General features: G+C 38.7%; 1 protein-coding gene and 2 non-coding genes across 3 annotated transcripts; all 3 read left to right on the top strand.

The window, feature by feature from the left end:
- The first annotated feature begins 1,720 nt into the window (after nt 1-1,720).
- trnaq-cug lies at nt 1,721-1,792 on the top strand. Its single transcript has one exon. It is a non-coding gene; the product is annotated as a tRNA-Gln (tRNA).
- Nucleotides 1,793-2,005: 213 nt separating this feature from the next.
- Nucleotides 2,006-2,088, top strand: trnal-cag. The gene has a single exon. It is a non-coding gene; the product is annotated as a tRNA-Leu (tRNA).
- A 1,135-nt stretch (nt 2,089-3,223) lies between these two features.
- Nucleotides 3,224-17,255, top strand: LOC119032607 (plexin-C1-like). The gene is made up of 16 exons (XM_037122013.1): nt 3,224-4,323; nt 5,217-5,339; nt 6,518-6,652; nt 6,808-6,908; nt 7,000-7,105; nt 7,199-7,364; nt 7,570-7,672; nt 8,631-8,706; nt 9,759-9,800; nt 9,892-10,025; nt 11,221-11,400; nt 13,545-13,653; nt 14,173-14,349; nt 14,420-14,587; nt 15,305-15,404; nt 15,643-17,255. Exons 1-16 carry the CDS (start codon nt 3,316-3,318, stop codon nt 15,699-15,701), a joined length of 2,787 nt encoding a protein of 928 aa, XP_036977908.1. The 5' UTR covers nt 3,224-3,315; the 3' UTR covers nt 15,702-17,255.
- Nucleotides 17,256-19,306: the final 2,051 nt, after the last annotated feature.

Raw genomic sequence — 19,306 nt, 5'->3', positions numbered from 1 at the left:
TCTGTCCACCACATCGCCCATCAACTGGGTTTGCCATTCTGACTCAATTAATGGCTGGAATGTCACTAAGAATATTTTAAGAAAGAGGCAAGAATTATAATTAAATAACATAATTATAATAATAAAAAAAATCATAACAAACAAAACTATCTACCAAACATCTGATGACGCAACCAGGAAATGCTCCGAAGGCTGGATCGTCCCATTTAACAACGGTTGACGCGGCCTGAAGGGCTCTCCGAAGGACTCTTCTTCAAGGAGGCCGCAAAGGCTGGGTCCTTGAAGAGTCATCAAGTGGAGTGGCAGGAGGAGAAGACATCCCTCATCCAGGCCGCAGAGGGTCTCAAGAAGAAGCTGCAGGAGTGGGAGGAGAAAGAAAGCTCCATGAAGTCCCAGCTGGAAGATCTCATGAGCAAGAAGAAGAAAAAGAAGAAATAGTTCCGGCGGCTCTTCTGTCTGGCCTGAGCCATGCTCAGGAGCTGACGGGAGACTCAAACACGCATTTGATCCCCCTGAGCGACAGTTGGTTTTCCCCGGGTGCTCCGGTTAGCCAACTTTAATTGAGGGGTTCCCGGAGGCCCTCCATCATCATGAAGTGTGGGCATGACAAAAAGAATAGCATGAAAAATGAAAAAAAAAAAAAAAAGTTAAATAGCCTTAAATGTTCAAATAAATAAATACAATGCTTTTACCTTAAGGTAATTAAAGTTTTGAATGCAGGACGTAAATAAATGATCTGAGTACCGCCTCCGCCGTCTTCTTATCATCTTATACTGGCTATTGAAAATGTTATTGTATAAATGAATAATTTCTTTAAGATTACAACAGTAACTGTCCTTTGCCACTGAAATGTTGAGCTTTGAAGGCTTTTCCTGTGTGCGCTGGTCACGTCACCATGGCAACTACAGGAACCACACCAACCCCTCAGCGACAAAACAGTAAGATGGCGAACCACTTATACACCTTACAGTACTAGTTATCAGAGCGTCTTTTGATTTTAATCCATGTAGCTACATTTGTTTTCATCACAAAGCTCTGCGTTCAGAGCCAAATTCGCTAAATCGGTAATAAAATAAAACAACCCAGAGGCATTTCTTAATAGGCCATTGTTGTGGATCATATGAGTTCCTTATTTCATCAAATGGCTAGAATGAAAGAAGGTTGCGTGGAAGGCTGTAAACACAAGGATGTCCAACATTTTCAAAAGAACGAAGATGAATACAAATAACACATACATACACATACATGCCCCCCCTGAAAGAAAATGAGAAAAATGAGCCCTTAAATGATGAACTTCTGGTGAATTATCTTCAACTCATAGATAGATAGATAGATAGATAGATAGATAGATAGATAGATAGATAGATAGATAGATAGATAGATAGATAGATAGATAGATAGATAGCTTTATTAATCCCAAGGGGAAATTAGGTCACCATAGCAGTGGTACAAGTACAAATACAGTCAAAGTTTAGGTAATTATTTTATGATGTGTTTTAATTATAACCACTCTTATGATGTGTACATGGAAGAAATGACCTCAGTGCTGGGTACGGCCACGCCACAGTTGGATTATGGGTTTACAAAACATTTTCAAAAAAAATGAGAAAACGTGTTGGATTCATGGTTACATGCCGTCGATACTGGTAGTTGGCCAAATAATCAATCACTGCGTCCTGAGATGACGTCAGTTTGGCAGACGTGTGGCGGACTTTTGTGTGGTTCTATGGTGTAATGGTTAGCACTCTGGACTCTGAATCCAGCGATCCGAGTTCAAATCTCGGTAGGACCTGATTTTTGTGCAGTTCAACTCTAACATTTACCACCGTGGTTTGACTCGCCCGAAGTGTAAACAAGTAATATAGACTTCTTTCAACATTTACACTGTTATTGGTATTTATTAATTTTGTTAATTGTTAATAAAATAATAATAATAAAAATATCCGTCATCGCATTAATGTGAGTGATCACATAGTGGTCGAATGACGCCTGTGGAGACCCATCAGTCAGGATGGCCGAGCGGTCTAAGGCGCTGCGTTCAGGTCGCAGTCTCCCCTGGAGGCGTGGGTTCGAATCCCACTTCTGACAGACGAGTATTTTTTTTCACCGTAAAGGAAGTATTTAGAAGTTCCACCAGAGGGCAGGAGAGACCAGTGTAGGTTCATGCAAAAGTCGTTTTTCTGACTGCTGTGATATGTGTGTATGTATGTATGTATAAATACAAATATGAGATTTAGAATCAGAAATACTCAATTGATACCAACGAAATTGCATGTGTTAACAGATACTCCCATTGAATGTCCTGGAATATGCAGAAAAAAAGATAAAATAATAATAAAAACTATGTATGAGTAACATTTACTAGAATACACGAAGCATAATAAATACTGCTACAGGGGATTTATATCTACAATTTCATATTCCTTGTATGTTTCAACCTTTTAATGTTTCTTCCCTTAGTGCAACTTTTACATAGTTTGTTCTATATTATTGTTTCATTTCTGGATTAAATATTTGAATATCTGTTTATACATGTTCCTTTAGTGTGTAGCATGAGGGAGGCCACAACTGCGTTCCGTGGTGCAATCCCACTGCAGGATGGGAAATGAAAGCAAATGTTCAAAACCTTCAACATAAATGGCAGAAGAAACACTTCATGGAGGGCTTTTGAGGATTTGTAGTGACTGACTTGCTTCTCAGTGGCGTATTAGCTCCACTAGATGGAGCTCTTGAGCCACGAGTGTTAGACTCTCTGGGCTTTTCTCAGTTTTTGAGGAGAGTATGTGTGACTATGTGCAACTGTGTTTCAAATGTACAGAGTAAAGAAAAGTTGGAAAATGTGTGTATCCCCTCTTCAGTCAGTCTAACTTTAATTTGTTTTGTTTTTTAAATAGTTAAATTATAACTAATACCCGGTTGGAAAACACAGCAAGTAATATTTTTTTTGTCCATATGACTACCAAAATTTGATGATTAAAAGTAAAAGTTGGACCTTTTGTTCCATAATTTTCATTTGTGGAAATTATTGTTTTGTTTTGTTTTGTTTTGTTTTGTTTTTATGAAGTTTAAACTAAACTTAACCTCCCAAAACTAAAACAGTAATTATTATTCATCGTTTCAAATTCACCACTTCATTATAAATAGCTGTCCTTTGTGCGCGCGTCCACGTATGCATGCACATCTCCACACGACGCAACAGATGCGCACTGCGCTTTTTACGCACGACTCCAGTGACACTGTGGAGGAGAGCTCAGAGCCATGCAGAGCCACAGCACCATCACTGTGTGAGCGTTTTACTGCCGCCGCTGCACGAAGATGATCCTGCTGCCTGGTCTGCTGTTCATCCTCTGGGGAGAACCGGCTCGGTGCCTGGCGGAGGGTGGAGGCTTTGACTTTTACGGAGAGATCCGCCAGTACGCCGTGGCCACCAACACGGTTTACGTCGCTACAGAGGAGAAGCTGTACCAGCTGAACCACGACCTGACTCTGGTCCGCAGTGTGACCCAGAGAGGAATCATAAAAAGTGGGGAACATGTGTACGATGCGCAGTTTCATCGGGTTACTGAGACGGATCAGTGGAACACAACTTTCAGAGTTAATGTGTTATTACCGTTTGTTGAAAATGCCACTCTGATCAGCTGTGGCGTGATCGACAGAGGGTGCGGTGTGTGCGAGCTGCTGGACCTGGAGGACATCTCCAGTGTGTTGCACAGGGAGCTCTTCTCGGTGGGGCCCCAGCGGCGCAACAGCAGCGCATCTATCGGCTTCCTGGTCAATGTGGAGAAAACAAGGACCGAGACCGAGACTTACATTCTGACTGCCATACAGAAAGACGAAAAGAACCCCGATAAGTCCTGTCCTTCTTCAGAAACTGTGAACCTTCATAATACGAACAACAACCAGACGGCATTCATATTTTCCTATTCTGGCGATGGATATAACACGATCAATGCCGTAGATGATGTGGAGTTTGTGGATGGATTTCAGCTTGGTTCTATCATTTATCTTTTCTCCAACCTGCCCCAAAATAACAAAGTCCGTCTCATTTGGCTCGAGGGAAAAACCAGCAAAATCCAAACTTTCAGGTCACTGCGGGGCGCGACTCTCAGCATCTCTGACGGCGGTGGAGGCAGCAGACTCGAGGCCTCCTCGGTGGTCCCGGGTGGTCCGCCGGTTCTGTGGAGCGGCGTGTTCAGTGTGGACGGAGGACGAACCAACACTGAGCTGGTGCTGTTTGACATCAGTCCTGATCTCACCGGAGACAAAGACAAAGATCCGGACTTCTGCACCAAGTCAAGCTGCACTGACAGGATAACACCACAGGTGGGTTGTTGTATTTAAATGCAAGGGGTTTGACTGATGGGATGTTTTTCGTTTTTTTCCACGTTAGAGTTCATCTCTGGTCATTAACATCTACAGAAAGGCAGATCAGTTCGTCGCTGTGTGGTGTAAAGAAATTCACCAATCTAGAACCATATTCAATGGGCTTATTGCACTGCAGTGACAGAATCTTTCACTCAGGATCAATCTGGATCAATCTGTATTCCAATAACAGTTTATAAAGTGCTTATAAATTGAAATACACTTGCAGAGGTCTACATAATGAAAAGAAAACATGACATAACATAAGAATTTGAGAGTAAATAGATAGTAATAGATAATAATAATAATAATAATAATAATAATAATAATAATAATAATAATAGATATAAATGACCATTAAATTCATAGAATAACGTTTTTTCCCCCAGGAAAGTTTCTATCTCATCTCAAAAATGTTCACAAGCTAAATGAGCATAAAGTTAAAGAAGTTACTTCCAAGTGAAATCTGGTCTGCTGTCAGCATATCTGAGGAAGGAAGGAACTGGGTGTTGCTGACTTACAGTTAGCTTATTACCCAAGCTTGGAGTCCAAAAGAATCTAAAAAGGGTGAGAGGCTACTTTATTACTTATTATTAATATATAGGTAGCTTCTATGAAATCAATGATAAAATAAGTATGTCATAGATACCTGCATAGATGTAGATAGATAGTCAGCCATGAATGAACATGACTCATTTTAAGAACACTTAATGAATCTCTTGGTGCAGTTTATTCAGTTTTTAGTCATGACAGGCTATTTGAAGTTCCCTCGATACTTCAGAGCTCTACTCTTCATGAATCCACAAATACCTGTCCTATGCAAATCTGCTGATCAGTGTGTTTTGGTTCCTCAGCCGAAGACACTGAAGCCGAAGAAGGTGCTCTTCAGGCAGAACTACATGACCTCTGTGCTGGCTGTGAGACAGAAGACCTGGTTAGTTTTCTTCATTGGGACGGGAGATGGGCAGCTCATAAAGGTGCGTGCAAAAAAATATGTATTTATTATTTGAATTGAATCAGTAGTTCCACAATACAGGTGACAGCATGCATCAAAAGTCATATTATGTACCTTGTAACACTGAATGATAAAAAGCTGTGGTATTTTCTTCCTGAACAGTGTTTATTTATTGATAGAAAGCAGGATGATCTGAAATGATTCCATCACTTCAGATTGGAGCCATGATCTGAAGTGCCTAAGGCGATGGCAAAGTGACATTTCACTCTGGAACTTTTCATAGTGGGGCCTAAAAGCTAATATCTAATTTCTTACTTTACTTTTGGTTGATACTGACCAGCTGACTAATTTACCTATAATTAACTGAATATCACATAGAAATGTGCAGGCTTCGGTTTGGAGCATTTAAAGGTTGTGGTCAGACATATTAAATTGATTTTTTACACAATTTTTATATGGAGTTATTTTGCTTTCAATGTGAATCTTTGGTTATAATACATAATCTAATAACTATAATACATGACTGTCATTATGGTAAGTCTAACCTTTTATAAAAAAAACAAAAAAACAAAAAAAACCCACACATTTATGAAAATAAGAGCCAACCATCATCATGGGAGAGCAGGTTCATCGTCAGTGCAATATGGGTGTTTACAGGGCTGAGTGGGGCAGGTCCAACCACACTAACCAGACACATTGGTAGAAAGCTGATCATTGACCCCAGTAACATGATATTACAGATTTCTCTGGATTTGATTGTTTGAAACATTTAGGAAAATCTAGGTACACAAGTCATTAGTCAGTCAGCTTAAGAAGAAGACACAATTGGCACCACCATGTTAACTTTTCTGAAACATTTACCCTGAGCAGCACAAAATACAGTTGCAGCTTTTTCTATGTACTTGTGACAAAAGCCACAAAGACATACCAGGAAATGTACCTCTCCCTCTACAGAATCACCACAGCCATTGAATGCATGATTTGAGTGATTTTAGTCTATGAATCTTACTCATTTAAAATTCATGTTTGTGGTTAGATTTTACAACTAAGAGTCAGATACCTTATTTATCTGTTGGGCCACAGACTGAAGTGGCAGTTTGTGCTTACTCTTGTATTTTGAGTAGTTCCCTTTAACCTTTGATATATACCAGCAGAGCTCAGTCCCTCAGAATCATAACAAAGCTACATTCTTGTTGGCAGCTTGCTGTGGACAAGAACTATCACACCACCTGTCCCAGGGTGCTCTACAGGGCCAACGATGACCGCAAAGTGCTTCCCAAAATGCATCTGGATCCAGTGGATCATAAACATGTGTATGTGCCATTTCAAAAGCAGGTAGGTACATTGTACATGTACGACGTGTAAGGCTGTGGTGAACACCAGGAGATTGTGAATACTTAACATTTCAGATTTAATGTTGATTGCCTGAATATCGTCTGTATGTAAGTCATTATTTTAAAGTGTTTTTGGTTGTTTGTGTTTTGTTCCAGATTAAGCGTGTAGCTGTGTCAAACTGCAGCACATACACAAATGTGCAGGACTGTTGGTCTGCACAGGATCCATACTGTGTCTGGTGCAGCTCTAAAAGAAGGTCAGGGAAACAACAAGTGCAGTTGAAACGATCCAGCAAGTATAAACAACATGTACAAACCTAAACCTTAAACATCATTTGCTCTTCCTAGTTGCATATTTGAAGATGACTGCCAAGACTCAGACTGGTTGTCCATTCCTGATGACTCTCAACAGAAAATGATTTCCCATAAAGTTGTCAAGGACAACACTGGACAGGTATACAGTAAAGCATGTCCAAGCTTTAAACTTCACTCAGTTGTGACTATCATCTATTTCTCCTTTAAACACTCACATCACTTCCTTCCTCAGATCACTCTTACAATCCAGACACACGTGACTGCAGGTTCTGAGGCGCTCGCTAACTTCGCCTGTCAGTTCTCCACAAGTTCCAGTCAGCTTTGTACCGGGAACAACCCTCCTCCACAGTTCCCACAATGCACCTGCATCCTTATAAACAGCATACTTCCTGCTGATGGTCAGTGACTTTTGGTAAACAAAATAATTCAGTGAATTAAATAACTGACAATCATCAACTCTCAGACTGTCAGATAAAAGAAAATCTCGACAAGTTGAGAAATCAGTTTTGTCTGATGTTTTATATTGTGACATTGCATTAAATGATGTGCATTGCTGATGGTGACCAAGACTCTGACATTCATTGTATTATTTTCACATAACAGGTATGCATGTCAAAGTTAAGATTAGACTTGGAAAGACACCATTGACTGAGGAACTAAAGCTAACCAACTGTGCTGACATCACTGGACCACCAACCTCTGTCCTGTAAGTCCACACTCAAGTAGACAGATCATTCCAAACATACATTATAGTAGACAGAGTTCAAAAGCTAAAATACATCATCAGTCAGATGTATCACTTATAACATTATCAGGTAAAAGAAAGAAAGGGCCAAATCCCAAATGTCATCAAAAATAAAAATCTAGGTCCTGTTCCCATGCATGTTTTAAAAGCTGACAGGGGGTAGCAGCTTATCTTTGAAATGAAACAATACAGAACTGAAACAGAAATGTAGTTAAAAACAGAAATATGTAAATAGGCTTTTTTATTTCTTCCTTGAAATAAGGATTAAGGCATCAATCAAGATGTCTGACTTGTAAGTATTTGAAAGATTTGGTCCTGAATACAGAAAATGTATCTTTCAGTTGGGAGATTGATGCAAAACTGTTAATGATATAAAGAAAAGTTGAATGCACCGACAATGGAATGAGCAAAGAAAAGAAGCTGTAACTGGACAGTGTTGCAAGGGTGCTGGAAAACTCAGTTTTCCAAATTAGTGATTTGTAGACTTTTGTTATGGCTGAAACACTCAAGACTGGCAGCTGTTTAGAGCCTCCATAAAGACCAAAGATGGACATGAAGATGGAAATACATCAAGTGGGATGAGCAATGGATGTCCAATAGTAAAATTGGAAGTAGGTACAGGGCAGGGTAAAAGATTTAGCAACGCCTCATTGTGGTACTAACAGGAAAATAAAGTTGTTGCTCTGATGAAAAACGGATGAAGAAGATCAGACAGACAGTATGGAAAAACTATGAGGACTAAAAGGCAAAGAAAGAGAGAGAAACTATAACAGAACCACAGGTCAGCTTACTCCAACTCCACCATCGCACCATTTAGCCTCCTGCAAAGTATCATCTGAACGTATGTACACTGTCACTGTCTTGTATTCCCTGTTTTCAACAATAATGTAGCAAGTGATTACATTTGTTTTCCCATCAGGTGTCGGCAGTGTATTGAGGCTGGATGTGGCTGGAACATAAACCACTGTTCTTGGGCAAATCAAGGAGAGAGGAATGTAAATATGCTTCTATGTATTTATCCCCCCCAGTGTGCGTGCGTCTGTGTGTGCGCGCAGACTAGGAAGTTAAATGTCACAATTGTATGTGGTGTACTAGCACGTTTTTGCAAATTTGAACAACATTGCATCAGTATGTACATGCTGCATTTTTGCACACTCATTTTGAGATATTTATAAAACTGAAGGCTAATCAACAAGTTATTTTACCAGGACATGTGTGACTTATGTTAGCAGCTGGAAACAATTGGCAAATACAGTGAAGCCTGCTGATTGAAAATGTGTTGATTCTGCAGCAGTTATCATTGTAGAATTAATGACTGACTCAAGAATAGAAAACAAGTATTTACTTTATCGGTTCATTTTCATTAGAAATTCATTTTTATCATACCCAGCTCTTTATATAATAAATTAACATGTTTTAATCTTTTTTGTTAAAGAAATAGTCTTGCATTTATAGAAATCCACTTTTTACTGAGGCTAGCCTAACCCAGCCTTGATTTAACCTAGATTAGAACATGGGGGAAAGACATGAAACAGCTAGTTCCGATCAAAAGTTACTTAAAGGAATGGCCTCAAGCAACAGCAAAACAGTCTTTTAACATGTTTTGTCTTGACAGCTGATGACAGCAGACTAGTGGCTAATTGACTCACCACACTGCTGTGGCTCAGAGATATTCAGTGTTTCAGCGCACTTCTCTGAGCTTAGAAGGTCTACATTTATCTGATCGATTATTAACTAAGCTGCTTGGTAAACCCTAACGTCTAACTGCACATGTTAATCAAACATGTCATTTAGACTGCATTGTAGTTTTAGGAATATACCTTAGACTAGTTGTTTTCTACTGTCCAGCTTTGTAGCATAGCTAACATTAGCTGAAACAGCTCCTGAATCGTCACTTAAAACTTGACACTGAATGTAAACGTGACATATCTTTCCATCACTTCCTGCAGCACAGTGGAGAAAACACAAGTTACAGCCATTATGTGGTACCTTTATAGTGACTGGCATGTAAACCTGCTACATTTCATCCCTTCACCTCTTCTTGTAGGACAATCTTTGCCAAAAGTTGGATTCAGGGATGAACATTTCTGTGAGTCTGAACTTCAATTCTCACAAAGATGAAGACAATATTAAAGATAATACACTGGAAATTATAATCTCTGTATGTGTTTTACTGTCAGAGACCAGAGATCTCCTCCATCACTCCCAGTGTCATATCTTTCTACGGCAAAAACCACGCGGTGTTGTCCGGTCTTAACCTTCATGATGTGACCAGAGTGAGGCTCCAGGCAGACATGGACTGCACTCCACAAGAGTGAGTCAGTTTATTGGGGATATATAAGTGTTGTGAAACAAGTGAAAGAAAAAAATGTAACCATTTCAGAGGAGCAGAATGAGGAAAGAAGCCACTCCATAGTCTGGTGGTATGGCAGTGGATACTTTGGTATCTTTTGCCAGGTGACAGCCAGGTGAACAAACTATGGCTGGGGTGGATGTTGTCCTTTAGGTTCTGTGCAGACTCACTTACTCGCTTCACTGGTATCACAAGGCAAGGCAGGTTTATTTGTATAGCCCTATTTAAACACAAGGCAACTCAAAGTCCTTTACAGGCCCCTACAATTAACAATACAGTAATTAAGAATTGCATTTAAAATCCATTTAAAAACAAGTAAGAATGACTTACTTGTTTTCACTGGCAGGGAAGAAGGATTTAAATTCATTACAGGCCCTGGTAGATAGAAGAAGGATTTATTTGTCAGTATATATATTTCCATGCTCTGCATTTAACCCATTACTAGCTGCACATTGTAAGTATACACATACACACAGGCAGACACACTAGGAGCAGTGGGCTGCCATGTCAGCCCCTGGGGAGCACATGGGGGGGTTCAAGGGCACCTCAGCAGTAACCCAGGAAGTGAACTGGCACCTCCTCACCATGTTGTGGTCTGTAGCTAGACTTGAACCAGCCACCCTCCAGTCCCCAAGCCAAGTCTCTACTAGCTTGTCGACAGTAGCAAACAGGGCACGAGCATTATTATTGTTCTTAGTCATAATGTCTGAGAGGAAGGAATGCCTTGATTTTTTAAGTTCACAAGAAGTAGCTTTGGAAAACACCTTCTGTCCGTCTACAGACCTGTCAACATGAAACTAAAGTTAAATGTGCTTCTGCTTTAGGATTAAGCATTTTGAGTTTAATCATGATCTTCTCAGTAATGTTTGAATGATTTGATCCTAGGTTTGCTTTAGAGTCATTAAGACATTTGCACAAATGTTTTGATATTGGCCATCTTAAAGGCCTTCCCCATTTCCATCTCTTTCTATAGTGTTAAGCTTATCAAACACCATTTTAGTTAGATGGTGAAACTGATGTTTATGTTGAGGCAGATTTTGCTCGATTTTGTTGATTATATTGTTTATAATTGTTAATGATGTTCTTGACATGTTAGCAACGTCTCTACAACTGGAGACTGATTCAACTGGTTTCTGTCTTGCTGTACTCTGGTCAGATCTCCTGTGTGGAGCAACACTGGTGAGAGTCTGACGTTCCACATTCCCAGTGCCGATAATAAAGGCGTGGTCAAAGTGTGTGTTGTCCTCCCGGATGGTAGTTGCCATGGAAGCGCTACTATCACCTACCGGTCATCACCATCCTGCACCGACTTTACACCAGACACCTCATGGATCAGGTTTGACGGATTTGATTGGCATTTTGATATTCCCAACACAAATCTATAGAACTTTCTCAAGATCTCATTAAGCATGTCTGGCAAAAGATAATGTTGTGACCAACTTAAAAAAAAACAAAAACAAAGATAAAGAGCTTCATTTTCTGAACGCTGCTGATCTATACTTCATATCAGTGGTAGGAGAAATGAGGAAGAGACCTTTCTATTAATTTAGCATTTGTTGCAATGGATGTAAAACACACTTCTGTTTATCACTACGACCTCTCATATTGTTTTAAATGTGAAAAGGTTAGCAGGTTTAGTGCTCAAGCATTCAAGTGTCACATGGAGACGCTGAATAGAGATAATACAAAATATAATAGTCTACATCATAAATGTTATATAAGTTAGTATAACTGATTATACTGATTATATTTATGATTCTTTATTATAACTGATTACTTGATACTTTTCAACAAATGCTCACTATTGGTTGGTGACACTAAAATCTATCAAAAGGGAAGTTAGAACTTCCCTTTTGATAGAAGTTAGAACTTAGAAGTTAGAACTTCCCTTTTGATAGATTCGGATACATCCCAATCTATCAAAAGGGAAGTTAGAACTTCCCTTTTGATAGATTCGGATACATCCCAATCTATCAAAAGGGAAGTTAGAACTTCCCTTTTGAAGTTAGAACTTCCCTTTTGAAGTTAGAACTTCCCTTTTGATAGATTCGGATACATCCCCCACCCCCCGAGAGACATTTACAGGTTGAGGGTTATCTTGTGGTGTCAGATAAGCACTTCACAAAAGCAATATCTTTCACCATATAAACGACTTCCTGTTTTAGATGCAGCCAAAAGCTACTTCTACCTTTTTTTTGCTCCTTAAAATAAAATCATCGTCAAGATGATTTGTATAAAAATGTATGTATATATATAGCCAGAACAGACACGTAAAAAAAAAAAAAAGTGAATAAATCCAAGACCACAGGCATGAAGTTGTCCCTATTATGTAAAACAAAGAGGCAAGTATCGTCAGTTTTTTTTATCCTGAACAGTAACAGTGCAGTGAAAGTATGAATAATATATGTTAAAAACTCAATTTATGCAACATATTGCGGACTGTACTGCACCATGTTAAAGGAGTCACAATAAAGAAGAAAACAGCTTGTTCCTCCATTTCATCACTGCCGCACCCTGCCATTGCAAAGATTCTCAGCCCTTCAGCAAAGTGATAACATTAGAGTTTCCAACACAGTGGTTTGTCACTCATATCCAGTAAGGACACACAGTCTTCTACGGGTTCCCTTAATTTTGCTTATGGCTGTGATGCAAGTTCTTAAATTAACTTGGATGCCAATCAGCAGCAGTGTGACTTGTTTTTATCCTGCTAGCTGCAGGGCCTAAGAATGTTGATATAATCTTACTGTTCAATAAACAGAATAGCTCAACACTGATTTTTACGACCCCTTATGGGCCAACCAGAGATCCTGAACATTTCTGAAAGCGTTTCTATAGCGTTTCATATTCTACGTGAATCATGGCTGTTGTTTCTTTTTTAGCTGTGTACTGTTGTGCTGTGACGTTGTTGAACTTAAATGAATAACGGAATAATCTTTTTTTTTACTAAAGACAAACAGCCAAATTCATGAATAAAAAATGTTTTAGTTTATTAGTTATTTATTTTGAGTTTTGAGTTTCATGTGTTTTACTGTTCATTGTCTCTGTACCCATGTGACCAAACCCACCCAGAACTAATCCTAGTTCTAACCCTAACCCTAACCCTCCCTGTGCCAGTTTTCACCCAGGTCACCCTTCTATCTCACCTTCACTACCTAGGCTTTCCTCTGGGCCAGACTAAAATGGCCTCATTTTAAAACTACTTAAACAACTACATGTTCAGAGATTTCCAACCTTTCCTCCATGATTTTTAACGTGCAATGACTAGCCAAATTTTCCATACGTTCTTTTTTGTCCAAACACCAAGTAGGGTGTATCATGTAATCTTCCACAAATATGTTAGTAACTCACCATAAGTGTGAACCACATGTGTGTTTTTACCATCATATTAGCCTTTTTTCTGGTAAGAAAGTACAGATCTTTGATTTAATTTCCTCTTCACTGATTGGCTTTGGCTTCACTGATCTACTTTGTGTCCTGTAGTGGGAAGAGAGAGATCACAGTCACTGGATCCCACCTGGACTTTGTTGAAGGGGTTGTACACGACCACGCCCCAGACGAAGTCAGATCGCCCAAATCCAACAACTCTCAGGTGGGTCTGTAGTCTTGTACAATGTCCCCCCTGCATTGTTGTCTTACATTAATTATGTTGTGTCACATCATATCAAGCTGCCTAACAGTACATCACATATTATCATTATATGTATAGTGTATATATAATGTAAACCATGTAATTTTCAAGTATTGTGTCATACATTACAATAAGTACATGAACACATGCAGAGAGAAGCATGTCATATACTAAATCACACTTTGTTCTCTTACATTTCATGTCATACTGAGATGATCAGTTTCGTTATGTCGCAGTTTGTCATATTACATCATTAAGTGTCCTGTTTTATTCATTGACATCACATTTATTTCTGATGTCGCATTAGCGTATGTTATTTTACATCAGCCAGTGTCAGTTTGTTTCCTTGTATTATTCTATATATCATCACATCCCATTACATGCATAAGTTTACATCATCATCACCATGTCATATTATGCCATACACAGATGATATTATATTGTGCACGTAACACCGAATGTTTCTAAACTTCTCTTCAGAATCTAACCTACGACACACCTGCAGCTAAAACTAATGGGGTTTTTATGAGCCATGTGTCACTGAAGGTAGCCAATCAAACCTTGGCCTGCTCCCCAACAATAATCTACCATCCCGACCCTGAGTTCATTAGCTTTACAGCTGTAAGGACAGGGGACAATGTTCGCGTCACGATACAGGTAATACTTTTTTTTTTATTAGACATGAATACTTCAATGGTCAGCCTTTTTAATTCTGTTTTCATTTCAGAAAAAGGCAGACAAACTGAACATGAAGATGACAGAGATTGAAGTATGGGGTTTTCTGGATGAAAAACAATATCGCTGCATCATGGAGAAGTTAGAATCCAGTAATAACACTGACTCTTTCACCTGTGAGATTCCCAAGCAACCTGATGCTAAATTTCAGAAGTTACTGGTAAATATCTCAATACCTTTACACCAAGCTCGCCTGTTGAGAAATAAACCGTATATGCTGATGTCATGATAGTTACAACGGAATGATTTAGTGATAAGTATGTCCAAAATTCAAAGTCTCTAAAATATATTATTTAGCACGCAATAGTTAATAAGCTTCTCTTCAGAATTTAATCTACGACACACCTGCAGCTCAAACTAATGGGATTTTTACAAGCAGAGTGATTCTGAAGGTAGCCAATAATAACCTTGGCCTGCTCCACAATAATAAGCTACTATCCAGACCCTGAGTTCATCACTTTCACTCTCATGAGAATAGGGGACATTGTGCGCACGGCCATAGAGGTAGAATGTTTTTCCCACATTAATGAGCACATATGACATCTGTTGCTAAGTGTTATCATTAATCTCTGTCGTTTTAGAAAAAGTCAGACAAACTGGACACGACAGTGGCTGAATTCTTAGTGTGGGGGGTTCAGGTTGGAAAACGATACCCCTGCATCATAGATGCCTAAGAAACCAGTAACAAGTCTGACATATTTATCTGTGGAATTTAAAGCACAGTGTAGAATAGTAAAGTCCCCAGGAGTTATTTAGTTTGCATGCAGTGGCTTTAAAATGTTTACCTCGAGGCACACACATTAAATGTATTTGGACCCACTGCTCTGTGACACTGTTACATTCCTATTTTAATAGCAGCATTGTTATTGTTTTCCAGATAAAGTTTGGTGACAAGACAGTAACACTAGGGCCTCCATCTCTAGTACATCAGGTCATACTGATACTGCGTATCCTGTTGATACCCTGTGTTATTTTTGGTAAGTCATCAAGAAGACTGGATGTTGGTCCAAACAGAGTCTGATAGAGGTTTGAATTTATGCAACAGTGTTATTGCACCAATGTAACAAATTAAATTAATCTGAATAATTTCCTCTTTACATTCTATATCATTGTGTATGATTATGTTAAATGTTCGCTTTTCACGCTTTTCATAGAGTCGAGGCATCCCATTGTCTGTCTGTGTGGTTTGAATCATTATCTGTGTTTGTCTTTCAGTGTTGGTGATCATCTGTCGATGGCAAAAGAAGCTCACTGATGAGATGAACAACCATTAGAGGGGAACCTGGGGAACTTTTTTTTGCAGCCCCATTATCAGAATGAATGTCATTCGTCTGGTTATATGTGTTCTTCCTTGATGTCCATTGCTCCAGTTGCAGGTTACTGCAGTGAAGTTCACTCTTTTGTCTCCTTTGTCAAGGGAAGCAATCTTAAATGTACAGTGAGTGTATGAGGGCTTCCTGCAGTGTTTAGTTTTGGGCTTAACATGTCTTGCAACAATCAGCTGCTTTATTGTTTTACTTTATGTTGGTGCCCATGTAAAAAGATTCTGTGGCTATTGTTGGTGAATACCCTTTACCTCAACGTTACCAAGTAGACTAATAATTTTAAGTTGTTGAAATGTTTTTGCTCGTACAACTTAGATTTAGTAGTCAGCTTTGATTGAAATATTTATTTTCAGACCATTAAAAAAAATAAACCAACAAAAGACTAGCACATAAAAAAAACAGGCAATAATAATTACAAGTGTGAATTTATCTAATCCCATCCCCTCTCCATTAATCTTCAGATAATAATTTTATCATAGGCTTCCTCATTTAATTAAACTTAATTTTTAACTTATGAATACCTACCTACATACATACATAAATACATACATACATACTTACATAATATATACTGGTCATTCTGTGGTTAAAATTTACAGTGTACCTACAATCACTCTAAATATTGTTTAAACCTACTCGAGGCTGTAACTTCTTATATACTGTATATATATTTGAGGATAGTATCAATCTTCTCTCCCAAATCCCCCCCAGAAAGCAAATAAGGCTGAAGCAAATAACAGGCTGTTGAGTCTCTCTCTGATATGAAACCCTGTACATACAGCCAGGCTACACATCAAGTAATGGTATTCTGGGTGGAAGAGTATTACTGAAGAACAATTAAAACATAAGCTAATGAAGTTCTGCCCGTTTGGGTGTGAGCACAATTAAAAGTCAATATATGAGACGGAATGTATTTTTCCAACAGAGTGAAAGTGCCATAAGTAGTTTGAATTTTTCATAAGTAGCTTTTGTGTGAGGACATGTAGAATATGCATGTTAGTCTCCTGTCTGCACCCTGTAATTATTTCATATGTATTTTATGTCCCAGTATAAATTATTTTTGGGACCCCTAAATGCAGATGTGTTCCCTGCTGTTTCTGTGTAAGCTTTTGCTTGTATCTGTCAATAACTAGCCAGTAGACCTTTTTCTGTGTTAAAATATTCGTTCCGACAAAGTGAAAAAAACAGTGGCTTCATCCATTGGAAGGAATTGTAGAATTGTTGTAAATTTACATTTTAAGGGTATTTAGCAGATGCTTTTGTCCAAAGCGACTTACAGTAATTCATACATACATTCCTACACTGATGGCGTTGGCTGCCATTCAAGGTGCCGACCAGCACATCAGGAACAGTTTGAGGTTCAGGACACTTCAACATGCAGACCAGGGGAACTGAACCAGCAATATATTTTCCATATACTGCCCTTATTTTTACATATTTTACACTTATTTTTCATATTGTTCATCTCTGTCAATTAATAAAAATTGAAGTTTTTCATAAAAACAAATAAGACTCATGCTCCTCAATGGGTGATGGCCGGATGCCGGATGATGGATATAAGGTTTAACATTTATAGGATAATTTAAATGGATATATATATATATATATATATATATATATATATATATATATATATATATATATATATATATATATATATATATATATATATTCTTTTAACTCAAGAAAATTAGGATTTTCCTAATGATCAGTTTAAAGGTTTTGAGGAGGGGTTTGGGTTTGGGTTTTTAGTATGTGAAACTTTCAAGGACCAAATTTAAGTAAAACAGAACCAGTGAATCTTAAATTGTCTTACAGGTTGACTCGATGTTTGAGTTCCTCAGAGAGAGAGATGACAGATGGGCAGCTCATAAGGGTGTGTATAGAAAGAGTATAGCTTATAGAAGTATAGAAGAGCAAAAATACCTATTCATGAGGTTAATGCTATTGAAATAAACTAAAATTGTAAGTCTGCAGAAAAATGTCCAGCAGGCAAAAGTTGACTGACTTCCTTGCAACTCTTGTTTAATTTAATAATTTCCTACCCTCGATCACATCGTCAAAATTCCTACTTCCTTCACTTAGACTAAATTTAAACTCTTACATCTTAATTAATTATTTATATATTCATGAAAGATTTTAGCAGTAGTTTTCATATGACTTTAACACTGGTTGGGACTAGTTGGTAGTTTAGAATAGGCAAAACCACAGCCTTACAGAGTCATCACATGATTCAACCAGAGGCAGAAAATACAGCTGTTTCCTAGAACTGATGTGGTAAAGTATACGCTCTGTTTGTAAAAGTTTCCACTGTGGGTGGTTGTGGTGGACTGGGGTGTTGATTTGCACTCTTTGACATAAACCATTTCAGGAGGGTTTTTCTGGCATCATTAAACTGGCTGGAGCTCATAGTTTTTAAGTACATGGAGCATTTGTGCTCATATTGTGACAGTCCATTCTTTACAGTTCAGCTTTGCCTTGCATCTAAAAACACAACACAGCATCTCAGTTTCTCAAGATCATAACAACACTACATTCTTGTTGGCAGCTCTGTGTCGACAAGAACTATCACGCCACCTGTCCCAGGGTGCTCTACAAGGCCAGTGATAACCGCAAAAGTCCTTCCAAATGCATCTGGATCCAGTGGATCTTAAACATGTGTACGTGCCATTTCAAAACCAGGTAGGTGCATTACACCACACGAGGATTTACAATGTCTTACAATGTCTTATGTAAGCCACATTTAAAGTGTTGTTGATTGGTTGTGTTTTGTTTCAGATTAAGCGTGTAGCTGTGTCAAACTGCAGCACATACACAAATGTGCAGGACTGTTGGTCTGCACAGGATCCATACTGTGTCTGGTGCAGCTCTAAAAGAAGGTCAGGGAAACAACATGTGCAGTTGAAACCATCCAGCAAGTATAAACAACATGTACAAACCTAAACCTTAAACATCATTTGCTCTTCCTAGTTGCACATTTGAAGATGACTGCCAAGACTCAGACTGGTTGTCCATTCCTGATGACTCTCAACAGAAAATGATCTCCCACAAAGTTGTCAAGGACAACACTGGACAGGTCCAAATTATGTTCAAGTTTTTAACAACAATCAGTTGTGACTGCAACCTGTTTCTTCTTTAAATACCCACTTCCTTCCTCAGATCACGCTTACAATCCAGACACACGTGATGGTGGGTTCTGAGGCGCTCGCTAACTTTGCTTGTCAATTCTCTGCAAGTTCCAGTCAGCTTTGTATCAGGAACAACACTCCTCCTCAGTTCCCACAATGCACCTGCATCCTTAAAGGCAGCGCACTTCCTACTGAAGGTCAGTGACTTTTGAATTCTCAAAGAATATTTAATTCCAAAACTGCACGTCAAACTTTCTCATTAACCCTTGTATTCATATGATTTTCAGTGACAAGTGACATGCAGATTTCATGGTAAATAGATAAATAGTGTTTCTCCACAAAAGGAGCGGAATCATTAGCCTTACATTTCTAGATAACTTCTGCTAAAGACAAGCGTTAGTAAGCTGATGCTTACCAGCAAACTGA

The sequence above is a fragment of the Acanthopagrus latus genome, chromosome 14 (genome assembly GCF_904848185.1).
Source record: "Acanthopagrus latus isolate v.2019 chromosome 14, fAcaLat1.1, whole genome shotgun sequence".
Classification (NCBI taxonomy): Eukaryota; Metazoa; Chordata; class Actinopteri; order Spariformes; family Sparidae; genus Acanthopagrus; species Acanthopagrus latus.
The sequence above is the reverse complement of the archived record's forward strand: the minus strand, read 5'-3'. Positions and strand labels throughout refer to the sequence as shown.

Bases quoted from the DNA above. Each gene is read 5' to 3' on its own strand.
- LOC119032607 (XM_037122013.1), top strand. From the start codon at position 3,316: ATGATCCTGCTGCCTGGTCTGCTGTTCATCCTCTGGGGAGAACCGGCT. The intron at 7,673-8,630 runs GTAAGTCCACAC...TTTTCCCATCAG, and splicing joins GGACCACCAACCTCTGTCCT to GTGTCGGCAGTGTATTGAGG. The intron at 8,707-9,758 runs GTAAATATGCTT...CTCTTCTTGTAG, and splicing joins CAAATCAAGGAGAGAGGAAT to GACAATCTTTGCCAAAAGTT.